The sequence below is a fragment of the Mastigoproctus giganteus genome, chromosome 9 (genome assembly GCF_048544385.1).
Source record: "Mastigoproctus giganteus isolate SK-2022 chromosome 9, ASM4854438v1, whole genome shotgun sequence".
Classification (NCBI taxonomy): Eukaryota; Metazoa; Arthropoda; class Arachnida; order Uropygi; family Thelyphonidae; genus Mastigoproctus; species Mastigoproctus giganteus.
This window is the reverse complement of record NC_143583.1, coordinates 76,550,299-76,570,255: the sequence shown is the minus strand read 5'-3', so window position 1 is coordinate 76,570,255 and position 19,957 is coordinate 76,550,299. Positions and strand designations below refer to the sequence as shown.

General features: G+C 35.1%; 1 protein-coding gene across 4 annotated transcripts in view; it reads left to right on the top strand.

Moving 5' to 3' along the window:
* Nucleotides 1-19,957, top strand: part of LOC150080468 (PTB domain-containing engulfment adapter protein 1-like) — a 247,292-nt gene that overhangs the window by 186,613 nt on the left and 40,722 nt on the right. For all 4 annotated transcript variants that reach the window (XM_090382028.1, XM_090382025.1, XM_090382027.1 and 1 more), the window contains 2 exons: nt 9,403-9,540; nt 13,696-13,812. In XM_090382028.1, the coding sequence (XP_090238154.1) occupies nt 9,403-9,540; nt 13,696-13,812 (255 nt within the window). The remainder of the gene's footprint in view (nt 1-9,402; nt 9,541-13,695; nt 13,813-19,957) is intronic.

The following is a 19,957-nucleotide window of genomic DNA, read 5'->3' as shown; positions in this document are numbered from 1 at the left end:
CACTTGAAATGTTGTAGATGGCGGTTTTAATGTTATAGGATTTCCAAAACTCCTTTAAACTCTGTACATTTTCAGTGTTGATGGCTTTAATAGCTTGGGAAAAGGTGTTCCTTATGTAGTACGCTTTAAATGTGGCAATTACTCCTTGGTCCATTGGTTGGATCAGAGACGTAGTGTTTGGATGCATGTAAAAAACTTTTATGTGATTGTTCAAGTCTTCTAAGCTCTCTTTGCTTGGGTGTCCTGGCGCATTGTCCATGATTAGAATAGCTTTATAACCAATGTTATTTTTTGCAAAATATTTTTCCACTGCAGGACAGAAGAACTCAGCATACCAATCAATGAAAAGTGGTCTGGTTACCCAAGCTTTTTTATTAGCCTTCCAGATGACAGGTAGGTTTGATTTAGCTAAACCTTTAAGAGCCCTTGGATTTTTGGAATGGTGAACTAAAGGGGTTTTAATTTAAAATCCCCCGCAGCATTACCACCCAACAACAAAGTTAACCGATCCTTCGCCGCTTTGAAGCCTGGCATGTTTTTTTCTTCTTTCGATATGAAACTTCTTTTAGGCATTCGTTTCCAAAAAAGACCTGTTTCATCTATGTTAAAAACTTGTTGAGCAGTATAACATCCCTCTTCAATAATTTTAACAAATTCTTTTTTGAAAGTTTCGGCTCCTTGTTGATCTGCACTTGCAGCTCTCCCTGTATTGCTACGTTGTGCAGGTTATAGCGCTTTCTAAATCTATCAAACCAGCCCTTACTAGCATTAAATGGTTCCACATTTTTTTTCGGGCTGAGCTTCTTTTAAATCTTCATATAGGCTCTTCGCTTTTTCTTTAATAATAATTGAACTTAACGGAATTCTACGTTGAATGTTGTCTTCAATAAAATTATGTAGAAGTTTCCCCATTTCAATCATAATAGCCGGCCTAGCCCTGGTCAATTTAGTTGCCTGCAGGGGAACAGCTGTTTTTCTAGCTGCTAAAATTGATTCTTTATGATTGTTCTTACAGCTGAACCTGCCAGTCCTAAATTATTGCACACATCCACTTGTCTTTGACCGGATCAATTCTCTTCAAAACGTCTAATTTAATTTTCAAACTCAATGTTTTTCTTACCTTTCCACTCTTTGCACCACATCCAGACATTGTTGCTTTTTCATTCTTATCCGCCATAACTCTCTGCAAATGTAACTGCGTTGCACTGATTGTGATATTAAATTAAATCTAGAATTCCTCTGGCAAGTGAGCTGAAGACGGTGACAAATGTTTTATTTATCTGAAAAGTTTGATTTTACCGTGCAGTAAAATCAAATGGTTGTTTATTGCACGAAAATACTGTAATAAATTATGGTGTGAGTCATGGAGAATGTTTATGGAATTTCCAAAACAGTAAAACAAACAAATTTTATGTACTTCGGGTTACCACAAGGTCAGAGGAGTTCAGAAGACAAGAGAATACTGTACTGTACAAGAAACACTCATGGGATTGATTGTGTGAAAAACATTTCGCAAGTTATAGTTCCCACAGTAAAACAAAAGAAGAGATAGGGAGTAAATCTATTTTTAGTATCTTTCTATTACAGGTCAGAACAGAAAATGCAGACTTCATAACAGCATATGACACTGGATGGTAAATTTTTTCATCTTGTGTACTAAAAAAGAATTTCTCCCTTGAAACTATCCACACCAAGAAAATAGAGCATATTGAAAGTTTCAATTTTGTACATAGAGTAGAAATTATAAAAATAATTACTGTAGTTAATTTCATGGTGGCTATTTTCTCCTTTTGCCAAAAAAAAAAAGGCTCAAAACAGACTGGACTGAAGACGGATTTGCCAAAAATTCAATTTGTATGCTAGTAAAATAGCGTTATAGTGAGTTTTGACAGCGTTATAGTCAGATACGGGTTATAATATAAGAACAGCGTTATAGCGAATCAGCGTAAAGTGAACCGCGTTATAACGGGGGCCTGCTGTACAGGGATTTCCCAATTTTTTTTTTTTTTTTTTTTTTTTTTTTGCCTATTGCCTAGTGAGTAAACAGCATGGATTCATAAAAAAGAATGGAAATGTTGAAAAATTACATCTAAAACATAACAGCAGGGTTTTCTCTGCACAAAAACTCAAAAATACTGTATTATGTGAGATTTGCCACAATTCTCTGTGTTAGAGCAAAACCGTGTTATGTAAGTACTGTGTTGTGCGATGATTGCCGTAATTTATCAATTGTGTTAGAATGAAACTGTGTTGTAGAAGTACTGCGTTATACGGGGGTTACCTGTATCTTTCTTGGAGCAGTTGTAATCATTAATATCTAAAAGTCAATCCAAATTAAAATCCACATACAGAAAAATGTTTTAAGCTAATGCTTAAAAGCACTCTGTACTGGTAAACAAGCCTGTGGCTCTATTTTAATGTAAGATGTGTATTTTGTCAGTGAAATTTAATTTGTAGTGCAGTGTGAGCAATAGCTAAGTGGTCAGGAGCATGAGTGCAGTAGCACGTTCTCTTTGAGTGGACAAGTGCTGGAGTATAAACAAGAACTTTTTTTTTTTTTTTTTGTGAAAACATCTATGGCGGCACTGGAGTAAAACCGATTGGTAACGAATTGTTTGCAGAAATGACGCAATTGATTGGTAATGAAATTTTTTATGAAAATGATGCAATTGATATCACTTCTCATTAGGTGGCTGTTAGATTTTAAATGACACAAATGACATCACTTCCTAAATGCCGCTAACGATGCCAACTCAGTTACTAACGTTGATTCGGAAGAGTAAGCAGCGGGTAGTAATATTATGCAAGAATAAATGTTTCAAAGCCACCGAAGAAGCCTCTCGTGTCGAAAAGGAATTAGTTCAAAAACATAGAGAACGAAAAAATGCAGACTTTAATTACTCTAGTGTCGCCACAGATGTTTTCACATAAAATAAAATATCTTTTGTGCATTCAGGGTACGCATGCTGCTTTTTTTTTTAATCTGCTCTTTCTGAAAAATTCCTGGTTTCCTCCTGTGTTTTTTTGTTTTTTTTTGGCACGGATTTATTTTATTTTATTTTTTTGCCTATTTTAGCTAGAAATCTCTCCTGTTTTCTTCCTGATTGCAAACCTAATCTCCAGCTTGTCAGAAGTCAAAATTTGACAGATATACGTGTCATGGATCTAAATATGGTAACCCATTACAACAAACTTATCAGGGGTTCACGAATCCTTTTATTGGACTGAAATGTAAATTTTCTTGTAATGAATATTTCTGAATATTATTTCAGAAGAGTTATTTTTTATGTAAATTCTACCTCATTTTCCTGATAAAGTAGAATCCTGTTAACCCCATGAGAAATGTCATTTTGTATGGTTAATACAAATCTCAATACAGTTGTTATATTGTGCCTCACCACCAGCATGCATGTGACAATCTGGTTCTGCATTTTCTGAAAGACTGCACTGACTTGTTAATTTACTTTTATGGAAACAAAACCAGTTTATGGTAGCTACAACATAACTCTGAAAAACATCAGTTGCAATTGTTGTACTGTCTTTTATAATCTGTTTTTGTGTAATTTTTAAAGGGATCTTAGTTGATATCTTTTTGCAACTTGTGTTTAAATTAATTTAATGTCCGTTTATATTAAAACTGATCTACAATTTAGGGTGACAAGATGTAAATACAGAGAATTAAGCCTGGAAATTAAACTGTAAATTATACAAGAGATTGAGAGGATGGAATGAAGTAAGGCTGATTATCTAGCTCAACAACATTGAATTAGCAACTTCAAATGCAGTAATGGCTGGCACCAAAGATTTAAGTACTGGAATAACTTACTTTTGCAAAATATTTGCAGTGAGTCTGGATCAGTTGGACAAAGAAAATGCCACAAAAATATAATGCAAAGGATATTTTTCATCTTGACAAGAGAGGTATATTTTATAATTTGCTACTAAACAAAACACTTGCTGTTCAAGGAAAATCTTGTAATGGTGGAAAGTGAAGCAAACAAAAAATCGCATTCTGTTATGCTGCAATGCAGATGGCAGTACAAAACTGCACCCATTTCTGGTTGGTAAATTTTCCGAGTCAGATGTTTTAGAAGTTAAAAATGCAGTTATGAGGCCAATCAAAGTGCTTGGCTTATGGTCAGAATTTTCATTCTTTGTTATTGAAAGTGGACAGAAGAATAGCTTCACAAAAAAGATGATTCTAGATTGTTGCACAGCACATCTGCCGAGGCACTTAAATTGACAAATATATGGCTGTTGTTTTTACCTTCCAGTATTATCAGTTTTATGCAACCATAGGATCAAAGCATTATTTATAACTGCAATAGAGCATATAGAGCCTGCCTAATAAAGTACTTGATCTGCAACATAGAGGGAGGGAACAATTTTCAGACACAATGGAACGTTTTGGATGCTTATTGTTATTGCTCGAGACAGTACTACATCAATTGTAATTATCAGCTGCTTCAGAAAGAGTGGCCTTTGAGAGAATATCATCAAAAAACAGGTCCAAAAAATGAATGTGATAGCAGTGTCGAGGAATGAGAGACTTTGAAGTTGCATATGAATTTTGTTGGTGAATTTAGGATTTTGTTAAGGTGAATGATGAAGATGCTACCTCAGCAACACGAACAGTATAAGAGCTTCTGAGTACAAAAGAAAAGACTGAAGTTTTTTGTTATCAGTGATGAGAGCAAAAAAAACACTCATTCTGCTTTCTGAAAAAAGATTACCAGATTGAATTGAATATAATAGAGAATGTATTAGTATGCAGTAACATCAATAAAGAAACAACTATTGCATTGCATTTGTAATGTCTATACTGCAGTTAATATGACAGAAATTGTGCAAACAAAATTAGATTCTTTAAATTAGATTAATTTAATTCTCCTGTACATTTTATATAAACAGAAGAATTAAATTAAAATAAATCATTAATTGAATTTAATTAAATATATACTGTATTTTTTATTTCAATTAAGTTTTATTTTCTCTTAGTTTATCATAAACAAATAATAAAGGAAAATATGTGTTATTGTTATTAGACAAAGCTCTTATTGTTTTTATTACTTATTTTTAATGTTTTATTTTTTACTTTTTATTTTATTTTAATTTTTGTCATTCTCCCTACAGTATAGACTGAATAAGAAAATGAAACCAGCATTAATCAGATTTGTTCTAACTGTCAGTAGTTTGACACTTAATGTTCTTCCTTTTACTCTGAATGATATTAAAAGGTAGCTCCACACTTGTATGAATTTACCACAGAGTATCTTCTGAGACAAGGTATTGCATCAGGTTCTCTGTCAGATTTTTTCATATCAGGAGGAACAATATATTTCATTCCAAAAATTCATCATTTATTTCTAAATAATGATCCAAAAGCTCAGTTACATAAATTTCTCAAATAAAATTGAGCTTAAGGAATGTCTGAGGCTATCCTCTATTCTCTAGGAAAGTGGTTCCCAAACTGTGCTCTGTGGATCCCAAGAGATCCATAGATTTACTGTTTTCCACATTACATATGCAAAAGAATTTGATTTTGAAATATTTCTATGAGCAAATACAACTTCCCAAACGTTTCCAAGTGTTTATTCATACATTTTTCAATTTCAAAAAAATGTAGAAAATTGTTTTATAGGATAACAATTTACATTGGCTGGATAGATTTTTCACAAAAAATATATGCAGCCATGATATGATACAGACTTGTTATATGAGAAAGAGAATAATTCTCTCTCTCTCTCTCTCTCTCTCTCTCTCTCTTGTGGAAACTTAAAGACTGATTTACTTAAAGGCCCCCGTAGCCGAGTGGTCAGGAGTGGGAGTGCAGTAGCACACGCTCTTTGAGTTGACTGAGGTTCAAGCTCCTGACTGCTAAATACAGTCGATCTGCCAACCCGCACTGGACCAGCGTGGCAGATTATGGTCCATTTCCATCAATATGAGTTGTTGAGGAGGCGTCCATTCTGTAGTGGATTGATAATGGCTGCAGTTTACCTTTTTTTTTTTTTTTTCTGTATTCCTATGATTATTATTATTACAATTCAGCATTATTATTTCAATTCAGATACCAGTAGTCGTTATTGTTTTAAGTAATTTCATGTTTTACAGAGGAAATTAATAGTTATTTGATAATTTTATGATTACCATGTAGGATCTGAAGAATTTATCATGCTATCATTAGACTTACTTAAGAAGTTATTAAATTACATGCTGCTCTAATATATGGAGTTAAAATTTGACCTGAATATACTTACGAGAGGCTAAGTTGAAGAGTTTATCAGCATTGCCAAGAGCCTATTTATATGACTGCCATATTCGTTGGAAAAGATTGCTCATAAACTGAACTCTTCAGTTTTTCTTAACTTTTGGTGGGAGGAAGTTGAGGACATTATTCTAATAGTATGATTGTCATCGTAGGTAATGCTGATTATCACTCACATTTTTGACTTCTTGACCAATAAGTTGAGCTGGACTACAAGTATTTCTTAATATGTCAATAGATTTAACTAATTTTGTCTAACTAATTTTTTCAATAGATTTAACATAAATCATCTTTGATATGTGGTTTAAAATTAATTGAAATAAAAGCTAGTGCATTTGCATCATTTCTGTACATAGTCAACTGCTTAAGTAGTTACAAATCGGCATCATTTAGATAAATTATAGAATGTCTTAAAATACCGTGTGATTAGACTAAGTTTCAATAGCAAAAGTTTAATTTACGGTACTCACCTTGGACGATCTGCGGTTGTTATTTGGGTGAATGAATGACTAAATTTTTGGGTTTGGGTAATTTAAAGTTAAGAAGATTAATTGGTAAGTTTACGGGATGAGAATAAATTAATTAAAAACGGAATTAAGAACGGAATTAAAATATGCGCAAAGAAGCAGAAGCGCACAACTCCGTCCCTGGTTGTCATGAAGAATTAATTAATTAAGAACTCTAAAATATGTGAAACAAATGAGGCCAATAGTCATAACAGTAGACTTTTATTTTGTTAAAAACGTCTTCAGTTGGCAAAGTTTAGTGGAGAGAGAGAACACATGCTGTATTTTAAAGGAATTTTTTATGTTCCCGTGATGCACTTTGCGACATGTGGAAATCTCAAGTGTGTGAGATTCCAAACCGGGGAAACGTTGGAGGGTAGTTTTGCATTTATGATGTTTAATTTAAAGTAGTGAAGGAACCATTCTATGCTGAGGGCTTCATATTGGAGAATTTTGTAACTGGTTTTTAGTTTTACTATGGTAATGGCTGAATCAACTGGGTGGGGGGGTTGTGGGAATGCATGTGTAATGTGAGCTTGGTGCTGGATTGTCCTGTTCTGAAACTGTTATAGTGATGTGATAATATGCCTGTGTATTAGAGGTTTTAGTGGAACCGAATTTTGTTGTAGTACTTCCAATATAGCAAGCATTGCAATTTTGTTGGCATTTAATCAAATATATAATGTTGTTCATGTCACCTGTCGAATATTTATGCATTTCTTTATATATATTGAACAAAGATCCAAGTTTATTATATGCAGAAAATATAAGTGTAATGTCTGTGCCCGCGAACACTCGGCGGAATTGTCCCGCAAGACCACTATGGTAGGGGAGGATGATACGTGTGTTTCCTTTTGTGATATGTTTAGTTTGATTATTGATGTTGTTTTTTGCAATGGAAATAATGTGTTGAATTAAATGAGGTGGGTAGTCCCTAGCCATAAACTTTTTTGTGAGGTATTGTAGCTCGGTAGATAGGTCATCATGTGAAGTGCTGTATTTTATGGCGTTATGGATTTGATTGTAAAGAACAGCTTTTTTTGTGCTAAGTGGGTGGTGTGATGCAAAGCGTAAATATTTCCCTGTGTGTGTGTGTGTGTGTGTGTGTGTGTGTGTTTTTTTCTAAAGATCTTGGTTCCCAGTCTGGTGCCTGTTTTGTATATAGTAAGGTTGAGACAGTTGATTTGTTTATTAACTTCTGGTTCAAGTGTGTATTTCAATCTATCATATGTTCCGATGAAGACATCTTTGTGTCTTTTGACGTAGTATCATTATACACAAACGTACACATACCATTCACATTACAAGCTTTACGTGAATACCTAATGACAGACAACACTTTAATCAACCATACCTCTCTCTCCATCAACAATATCCTAGAACTCACCTCATTACTACTAGATGCCAGACACTTCAGGTTCCATAACCAAATATTCCAACAAACATTTGGCCTACCCATGAGCCTAGGTATTTCCACTCCTTTATCTGAGATTTATTTAGCAACAATAAAAAACCAAATTCTACAGCCTTACCCTTCAGGGATAAAACTATACATACTATATGCAGACGATATACTTATAATTGGAAATAGAATCACAATTGACAATCTTTTTACTAAATTCAACTCAATACATGATAGATTGAAATACACACTTGAAACAAAGGTCGCGGGTTCGAATCCCGCCTCGGGCTTGGATCAAAGTACTGCAGAAACCTTGGGAGGTGCATTATGGCCACAGAAGCCGATGCGCCAACAACTACCAAAAAAAAAACAATATGAGAGATGCCTGATTATTTGGAGTAATTTAGATTATGGTATATTTTAGGCGAAAACTTCAGGTTATGTAAAGAGTTTAACTAATGTACAAGTTAATGCAATTTCATCATTTCTGTACATAGCCAACTACTTAAGTAGTTATAAATTGGCATCATTAAGTATATCTCATATTGTGAATACCTTCACAATGAGTTGCCATGATATTGCACTACCTCGAATAAGTAACGCTTCACTATATGAGAAGACTATTGTTACTTATTCTCACCCACTGATGAGGAGCCAATAAGCTCTGAAACAGTGCTGTATTGGTGATAGTATCTGCTGGGAATAATTAACAATAGTCTTCTCCTATGGTGAAGCATTACTTATTTGAGGTAGTGCAATGTCAGGGCAACTTGTTGTGAAGGTATTCACAATATGAGATATACTTAATGATGCCAATTTATAGCTACTTAAGTAGTTGGCTGTGTACAGAAATGATGCAATTGCACTAACCTATACATTAGTTAAATTCTTTACGTAACCTGAGGCTTTAGCCCTAAACTATACTGTAACTGAAATAAAAGCTTAAAAAAAAATTCTTGCCTAGGCATGATCGTTATATTATTATTAAATGCCTACAAATTGCAGTATGTATATTTTTTTAAAACCATTTTTAAAAACTGAGTGATTTATATAAACTGCAAGTAAAATGTAATTTTTAAAGCTTATCTAAAGAATTTTGCCATTGTTTGATATTTACTTAATTGTTACTCTTAAAATCTGTGTCAGGTAATCTGTTATAAACATGAATAGTGTAATCATTACTATAAAATATTTTTATATAACAATATTCTAATTTCAATTTACAGAAAATTTCCTACCAGTATCCACTTCATCGTATTTCCTATTGTGCAGATGATAAATCAGATAAAAAGTTTTTTAGCTTTATTGCTAAAGAAGCGGAATCTGATACACACAGTTGCTTTGTGTTTGTTAGTGATAAGTTGGTAAGTTGTATTGATATTAGATGTCTAATATGAACTTTCATTCTTTTTTATATTGTTTTTCATTTTCTTTCCATATAAAGAAATGTTTCGTTGTTAAATAGTAGTAGTAGTAGTGGCAGTGGCAAATGATGCAAAAAGAGCAAGCTTATATAGCATCAGCCAAAAAAAATTTAAAAAAAATACACACTTCCCCATCCATACCTTCCAAGAATTCGTGTAATAGTTCTTTGAATTTATTCAAACCATTCATTTCCACATCAACAGATGGAAGCCTGTTCCAACAAATAACCGTCCACCAGATGAAGGCAAACTTCTGCACATCTCTCCTGCAACCATTCTTCCTCAGCTTAAATTTATGTCCCCTCGTGTAGTTTCAGCAAGCAGAAGAATGCTATTCACATTCAGCTTACTCAGTCCATTCAAAGCCCTTAAACACCTCAATCAGATCACCCCACAGGTGCCTAGTCTCCAGAACCTACAGTTTGCAGAACTGAAGCTTTTCTAGGTAAGTACACTCTTTTGTTCTGTTTGTCATCTGATTGCCCTTCTCTTCATCCATTCCAGCAGATCTACATCCTTCCTAAAGTGAGGCCTCCAGACCTTTATAGCAAAGTTTCTGTATATCATTGACAAAACCCCCACAAACTGTTCTGGCAGTGCTCTTCTGAATTTATAGTTGGATATTTTGTAATTTTAAATTCTGTTTAAAAGCAATTATGGATTTACCTAGAAAAGTTAGCCATAACTTGGCAAATGATGTCGTAATTCATGATGGAATTGCCAGTTGCACTTCTCCTCTGAGTTATGGCTTTTTTGCTTGCACTTGTCACATGTATGTTGAGCTCTCACTAGCTGATGGAAATTCATTTCTTTTTGTCAGGAGTTGAGACAAGCATGTCTCTGAGGAAGTATGTTGATGTCCTGGAGCAAATTCAGTCTGGGCTCTTAGACTCCAGTGTCTTATGCTGTGCAACAGACTTTTGAATCCAGCCCAGAAATGGATCAACCTGTACCAAAATGCTTTGGTTCCACAGAAGGTAGCCTTAATTGGGAACTCAGTTGTAAAGGAAACAGGATATATATTTGTAAGGACAGTGTCTAGTGTGAAAGAATTTATTAGTTTGTAATGATTCTAGTTAGTGCATAGTAATATGTGGGGATTAATTAATTAAAGCTTAAGCAAATTGATGAGGTGGTTGTGAAATATAAAGTGATGTTAAAAAAGTGTTGCAAGATAATGACAAAATGTTCTTATATCTATGATTCTTATATGGTAGATGAGGTAAATTATTCTGCCTTAATATTTTTGTTTTCGCTTCTTTTTCTCTATTATTATCCTTATAGCTAGTAAATACTATTGCTGCTACTATATATAGTGAGTTTGTTAGAACTATTATATAAAATAGTTTGTCTCAATTATTATTTATTTATTTATTTGGTATATTAATACATGTGGATGCACAGTTTTTGCATGCTTAATTGGCCTTATAAATTTGAAATTGAAGTGAATAATAGTTTCACATTTATATTTTGTTTATAATGTTATTTTTTTGGAAGAATTAATATATATATACAGCAAACCCCCGGTATTCGTGGGGGTTACATTCCTGAGAAATGCAGCGAATACCGAAAACGCGAATACTGAGTTATGTCTCCCATAGTAATAAAGGGGGTTCCGTTCCAAAGTATGAAATATATAAGAAAAACTAGTCTAAAATTTTGTCTATGTATGTATTATATGTTCCTTCATAATATGACTATGTACATAGACAGCACATAGTGAAATGCAAGCATATGGCATCGAAATGAAAATAAGAAACAATTTAATATTAAATGTAATATTTATTAGAAATTTCAAACAAATCTTTCAAACCAGCGCCTTTGCTGGCTAAAAAATTATCCTGCCAGTGCTATCACCAGTTTCGATAAAGCGTTGATAAAGGAGTTTTGCCTTTTCATGAATGATGAGTGAACTTAACGGAATTTTATTTTGAGTTCGGTCTTCTATCCACAGATTTTAAGCCTTTTCCATTTTTTCTAATTTAACATCACCAGTTACAGAGCAAATTTTTGAAGCAATTAGCGCGTTTTCACCAACACTACGGTGGATTTTTTCTTCCGATTTCTTGATTGATCGTACCGTTGACTTATTGATTTTATAATGTTTTGCCACTGAGGAGACACTTTCACCATTAGAAATTTTATCTAATAACTCAATTTTATTCGCTAATGTTATCACCTTCTTTGATCTTTTCACATTTCCCTTGTTATTCGTAGCCATATTTTTGTAGGGGTTAGAAAGAACTTGTCCACAATAAAGTCACTTTCTTCCATTAACACACTCGAAAAAGTCTGTTTTACACTGCAAAACGGTAGATTTATCACTTTTGTAAGCATATCAATTTATAAATTGATAAATTTATAAGCATATAAATTAAAAGCAAACGACGAAACCTTCCATGACAAGCGCATAACACATACTAAACAAGGATTAGCAAGAAACATCCACGCTCACAATTTTGTCACTCCTCTCCCACACCCACTGAGTGCTGTTTCGACCGGAAAAGATAATTTTAGCCAAGCCCATGTTTTTTTATGGCAGAAAATGTTCATGGCACTTTAAAATTCACATTTTTTTAGTTCTCATTTTATATTAAATCAGCGACTGCGAATACAGATACCATGAATAGCGGGGGTTTACTGTATATATATTTTTTTTGGAAATACCACATTCTGAAAGCAAGCATAACATTTTTAACTTCAAATTTTTAATTTAAAAAAAATAAAAATTTACATTTAAATAAGTATTACAATCCATCAGTACAAGTTCTAGCATTGGCATCCAACAAACTGAATTAAAAAAACACCAAAAACTTTTTTCACAAATAAAAATGAAAATTGGAGTCCGACAAACTGGGTGAAACCATCTTTGTCAAGATCTGGTGTACCACAGCTGACAGGTTAATGCATAAGCCAGCATTTCCCAAATTGTGTTCCGTGGAACACTGGTGGGTGTAGACTAATAATCAAATAGACCGCGGAACACTTTATTTTGGTGGGCTTTGCATAGAGAAGTATGCGTAGAGGTAATGACATCTACAAAAAAGTAGCAATGTAGTGAACTAATATGCCATTAGAATGCAATTTATCCTGGAGTACACAGGTTGAAGGAGAGGGGGAAGCTAATCAATTCCCCAAAAATCCAAAGTGAAAAAACAGGAATCAATTAATAAAAGACCAAAACGAAAGTATGATTATAATTAATTGATTTTCGGCTTTACTTGTGGTGGAAATAAAGATGCTCCTGATGTACAGTGCGTCATATGTAATAAAATATTAGCAAACAGTTCTTTGGCTCTCGCTAAACTTGTGTTCTGTAAATATATTGTGAGATGAAAAGTGTTCTGTGACTAAAAAAGTTTGGGAAACACTGGAATAAGCTATTGATTCACTTCATTTACAAAGCTTGCATGCATTTTTTTTTTTTTTTTTTCTGAACTTAATTTGAAAACTATTGGAATTCGTGTTCAGGTTTGAAATTTATTAAAAAATATAACTGGAATAGCCTGTATCTGCTATTTATTAAGAAAAACAGGCAACCGGTGAAATACCACCACTTTGCTTATTGGAGGCTTGAAGTGGTGAAACCCATGTTTAGTCTCTAGAGCATAGTTTCCAGCATCCTCCCCCCCCCCCCCCCCATACTTCTCCTTCAACCCATGCATGGTACTAAGTACTATAGGTTTTGATACTTTTCGTGTTTGGGGTTTTCATAAAAAAAAAAAAAAAAAACCCACTAAAAAAAAAAGTATCATGGGTGCATTTGCATGGCGACAGAAATTAACATTTTCTCCTGGATTCTCTGAATCCTTGTTGTACTACTGGTAAAAGCATTCAAATTCTTGCTAGGGTGACAGTAGGAATTGCACTGTGAAGGATTAATTTGGAATGGAATCTGTAGTATGGAAATTCACTTATATAACATCTGTTAATGCTTAGTCATTGTTTATAGACCTATTTTTTTTGTAATTGGCATTGGTCATTTATAGTAAATTGATAGTATGGATAATAAATCCTCTGATAATGAATTTATGTATTTTTTTTTTTTCAAGTATTACACACCACTTATCAGATACTTTCTTTGAAATTTCATAGGCTGAAGAAATAACATTAACTATTGGCCAAGCTTTTGACTTAGCATACCGTCGTTTTTTAGAAAGTTCAGGTAGAGACCTAGAAATGAGGAAAAGGTTAATGATTCTTCAAAAAAGGGTAAGTCTGTGCTAATATAATCCATAAGTCATACTTGAACATGCTTATATTCCATAATTTTAGGATAAGTTAATTAAAAATAGTATGTACAATTCAGAATAATCTGCAGTAAACAGTTGAAATATTATAACATTTATTCTAGATATATTCTACTCTGTTCTTAGTTACAAAATTTTATAAGTATGGTATAGCAGCATGTTTGTGAATAGAATTAAAGTTATTATGCTTTAAACACCTTAATGGCAATAATCTAGTCTCAAAGAATTATCTAGTATTTAAAGTTGTTCGGTCACAAAAAATGCATCACAGAAGTGACATCAACCACAGCTTCCACCAGAGGCACTTCACACGCTCCCACTACTGGTCTGTGCCGAGCACTCGCTAGTAGTGTGATTAGAGTGCATGACACATTTTTTGTGACCAGTACGATATCTCGAGTTCTAGTGAACTGATTTATAAAATCCAAAGACCATTCGTTTGAATTTCATTGAACTGCATTAGAAAAACACAACAACAACAAAAAAAAAAAAAAAAAAAAAATGTGTCCATACCTTGTATGCAAGAAAGAAGTTTTATTTTATGTGAAAACATCCTTGGCTTGAAAGAGGTTAACAAAATCCAAGCTAATAGCCTAATTACCCATTTGATTGTAGCCATTTGTTGAATAGTATGATTGCAACAATACAAGTATTTGTCAACAATTTCTCTTTTTGTCTCACATTTTTGTTACATTATTAACAAGTCTGTTTCACATCAATAATTTTGGAAAAGGTGTTCAACGATGCTGAAGTCAAGTGGAGAGCATTCTCAGGAGTATCGAGCAAGAATGAAAGCAACAAGACCACTTAGCAGTGCCACTGCTCCATCCAGCAATGATGTACCCAGAGTGAGTATTATGTACAATGGAACATTTCTCTAATTGCGGAGCAGATGAGTTTAAATGATCAAGCTCCTTTTCCTTACGCCAAATACTACTTACATAAGAACGCACATCAAGAGTTTGAAAGGAAATTTATGAAAAATGATTTCTGTTCTGTATGCTACATTTGCAATCATCTGTGGTTCTAAAATGATACAAAGAAACCAGCTGCTAAAGATGCACCATTGATACGCATTGCATTTCCCTGTGTTGACATCGATGGGATCCTTGTGTGTAATAGCTGTAGAGGATCACTTAAGAACAACACTTTTCCAATGCTTTAAGTCGAGTGGCTTTGTCTATGCAGAAATTCCATCACATTTACCGAAGTTGGATTTAGTGACAGAGATGCTCTCTCATCACTTACAGTTCGTATAGATAAGGCACCTGAGATACTCATACAGACCATGTGGCATTCTTTGCCAAGTGATCAATGTCTGTTTCAGTCAACATGATGGTCCATTGCTTGCCAAGGAAGATTGATGATGATCATTGTATAAACATGCATATAAAACCAGGAAAACAAACAAGACCAGCTACCTGATTGGGTTAGTAAGAAAGTGAGTGGTTAAAGTGAGACTTCGCTATTTGTTTGACCCACCTCTCTGTCAATTGTATCAAATCACGATAGATCATTCATTCTTTGATGACAGTCATATGGAAATTAATTTGGCTAAAGATGGCATAAGCAAATCAGTTCCGAACAAGGAAAGTCTCATCACCAAACAGCAAACGTTGTGTAACAACAATAAATATCTTAGAATCTCCCCAGGAGAAACTAACCTACCACAGAGTTTACTATTTGATGAGCTCACAGAGGAACTGTCATTTCCCAGCATTTATCTTGGAAAATTCAGAATGTGCAGAGAGAATTTAAGTGTGACTCTGTCCATGCTGGCAACGAGCGAACTCAGGCAATCTGACCGACACTGTGTTGCTTCATATCATCTCCTTTACGTAATAATGAAGATAATGAGATTGAGAATGAGAGACTGTTTGACAGTGGCCTTCAAATACATTGATAAAGATACTAAACTGACCTGCAAGCAAGTTCAATCCAAAGAATACATTAACAGTTGCATTGAAAACAATTTGGTCTTCCTAAGGACAATTCCAAACTCGACCTATTACTGTGCTCAACGTAACTGCAATCTGTTTGCTATGATTAGACAGCTTGATAAATCTACAGTGTTCTGGACTCTTGAGTGCCAATGAAATCGGTTGGCTGCACTTGCTTCAGTTATTGTACAAGTCACAGAATAATGGGTGCAGTATTAGTGAGAATGATGTGCGTGATATAGACTTCATACAGAAGGCAGCACTAATGAATGAAGATGCTGTAACTTGTGCTGCATACTTCAAGAAGATTGTGGATGTAATTATGAACATATTGTAGTCGAAATGTTTTAGCCCATTTGGTTAATTTTACCAGGTCAACTTTTTCAAGTGCATAGAATTTCAAGATCGCAGTAGTCCACATATATGCAGTGTGGACTACTGCAATGTGCATATTTTGCTCTGGCTAAATTCCAGAGCTAAATGGCTAAATGCCCCAAAAGACCCTTTAGGCGAGAACAAAGAAGATGCAATTGCAATGATCAGCAAGTGTCTCTGCTAGCCGATTAAGTGACAGAGTGAGGAAGTCCATCAAAGAGATGAATAAGGAGAACCTTGTAGAGGATTTGTGTGACATATGGAAAGAGAATTGGTTTGACAAATACGAGAAGAGATCACACCACTTAGATAATGTTACTCTGTCGTGCTTTGTCACAAATTACACATGCAGTACTAACAAGATCTGCAAGAAAAGACCGTATCCATACATAATATGCTATCAAAGCTATGACACGACTCAGGATCTCAATGAGTACAAGCACGAGGTAATGCTGCACATCTCATTTCGTAATGAGGAAACAGATACTCAGAGATGGCAAATGTCAAGATCTACGATGACAATGAAGAGCTCATACTAGAACAACATAAATTGTATGAATCAGATGTGGACATTCGCAAATCGATGGAAATTTGTAAGGCAATATGTCAAGACCACTATGGCAACCTTGACAAAGCATGCAGTAATGACCTGCATAGCCATGTGAGAAGACCCCTTTCAAGACTTACAATCATCCAGACAGTGAATGAATGAGAATCTAAAGCTTGCCATGCTCAACCGATCAGCGCAATTGCAAAGAAACACGAAAACTTAATGACCAACAAGGACTTTTGTAACTTAAAGAGAATGGCCAATGACAAGCAAAAGATTCTACTCGTGCATGTAATTTGGAGTCTGTTATCTCCCAATTGTGAATCGATTCAAATATCCTTGATTGGCCCAGCGTTTCGGCAAAACATTTGTGATTCACCTCTTGATGGAAATATACAACTGCTTCAACAATACAGACAGGTATTGTAACGCCTACATTACATGTGCTTCAACTGGTAAGGCTGCTGTTGCAAAACCAATGTGCACACTGCCCTCAAAATATCCACTTAGAGAAATCTTCTGTTGGTGGAAGTCGCACGACAATACAGATTGCTGTTTAAGTACATCAACCCTGATAATCGATGAAGTCAGTATGATCTGTGCCAAGCTGTTATCGCAAATAGACGCAGGGCAAAAACATAACTGGAAATGTCAAAACAAGCTTCGGCAGGCAGAACATGTTCCTAATCGGGCACTTACATCAGCTGCCTCTGGTTTGCACGACTCCTGTCTGTAAACATTTAAAGCAGCATATTGGCAGCCCTGCTCTGGTGCTGGCTCAGATACTATGAGCTCGATCAAGTTATGTGCCTGTCAAACGTTGTGTTCTCGTCTGTATTGACCAAAATTGGCAATGGAGCTAAATTAGATCAGAATGAGCAAGAACTTATCGAGCCATGTTTCTTCACCTGGGAGGAAGCTGATCGCACTGCCCAAACAGTATACGACTACTTGCGAAATAATTCCACCAACGAGTACAGCTGCATGGAGGAGAAAGTGGAATCAGTCGCCAAGACATCTTCATGGGTTGCATGAATGCAGAGCAAGAAGCACACTTTCACCAGAAACTATAAAATGTCGGTTGTTGACACAGGCAGATTTCCCTACGAGCTCCCACTGGTTACTGATGGGCTCGCTAACAGTGCCATCGGTAAATTATCCAAGATCAAATACACCGAAGAGCAACAGATAATACAACAATTGTGGCTTGAACTTACCACTTCACCTAAGAATGGAAAGTAAGCTCACAAGGTGGTGGTGGTGAGATACATGCAAGCAAACATCAATCCTGCAGCCATTCTGTTGGCAAGAAGAACTGAGAGTATATCGTTGAACAACAATATATTTGTGTTTGTGGCTCGAATTTACCACCTCACCTAATATCAGAAAGTTAGCTCACAAAGTGGTGAGATACATGCAAGCAAACAACATCAATCCCGCAGCTGTGCTGCTCACAAGACAAACTGCGAGTATATCGTTGAGCAACAACTGCACAATCTGTACCAAAAGAAATCACTTACCTCTCATATCGACTTGTGCAATGATGATACACAAGTTGGTATGTTCGATACAGTGGTTTACAAGTACAAAAAGGGGCACGAACAGCAGCAGGTTTATGTCGCTTTGTTGTGCAAAACTGACATCAATGGACTTTACATCGTCTCGCCAACTGGCAACAAGAGATTCTATCACAGCCTGGGAAACACTACATCCACCATCGATCTACAAAATGAGTTTGCCAGGCTCACAACTAATCACCTACAAATAAGATGGGACAGCTTGCTCGAATTCATCCTTGATGGGAAGAAACTCTCAGTTCTCTCACACAACTTCCATAGCCTACAGGCGCATCACACCGATCTCACTAGCAATGTTACACAGCAGTGCCCAATCTTGCTGCTATCTGAGACTTGGTTAGACAATAACAAGAGTGTCAGCATCTCGAACTTCAATTGCTTACTTCAGTTAAGCATGAAACCAAACGGACAGCTGGAGTCGCAGTATATTACAACAAGATGCACAAGGTACACATTGTTACGCCATACTTAGATGTATGTAGACATGTATAGTATCCTATGTAGGATGGCACCTGAACGTCAGTTCAACTCCGCCTTTGTACACTGTGATGATTACAGATCACTGTAGACCCAGAAATGTGTGTAATATTATGTTCGTGCAGTGTGTGTTGTTGTGTTGTTTAGTTGTTTCTGGCCGTTTTGATCACCTGGAAATCCCGCCCAGTGTCCATCTACACTGCGGGGAGGTAGGCCACACCTATGCATGTATCGGGTGCCATTCCGAACCCTCTGGTTTACCAGCTCTTACTGCCCTAATATCAGAGCAAAAAAAAATATGTATATATATATATAAATAAACGAAATAATAATAAAAAAATTTAAAAAATGTAAGTAAATAATATAAACTAAATAAAATCCCGTCCCTTGGGCAGCCCAAACGCCATACTTAGATGTCATCTATCAACAAATGGGTGATTTGACAGTCAGTGTTTGGCCTGTTGGCAGTATATGTACAGCAGAGTGCTTGTGACCCAACCGCCAAGTGATACAACGGCTGTCTATATTTCTCCTAACAGTGATATATAGGATATAATTTATTTCATTTTGGTTTTGCTGCCATATTCAATTCAAGGTGCAGCACTGTTAAAGAAAGATTTACATAAAATACCCATGATCACGAGCTGCGATTTCAACGTTAACTTCAGATTGTAAGAAACTAAACCGTTAATTACTTTCCTGCAAGAAACGCTTTATCTAATTGTAAACACTAATCCCCAATTTCAACTACATGATTGGGTACCTCAATCGACGCTGTTTTCCAGACATATTTAGATATGTTTTAATCGCCAGTATATGTCTCTTACTTTAGTTATCATAAATCCATTATATCTTGTCTTCCAGCTGAAATTATGGAAATTTCTGAATGATCAATAAAATATTTACAAAACAAAAGCTCTTATTTCGTAATCAATATATACAAATCAAAATACCTAAAAGAAACACAAAAGATGTTTCACATAAAACCATCTACCACTCGTGTTCGGAACATGCATCAAATTTTTTTTAAAATTAATTTAGTCATAATTTGCATAACAGGTCTTTTTTTCCGTGTTATGATCATATGAAAAATAATTCAAATCTGCTTTCATTCCTTCACAAAGATGTAAACCCAGAATTTCTGGTCAAAACTTCAGGGGCTGTATAATATTAAAATAAGTGAATTTT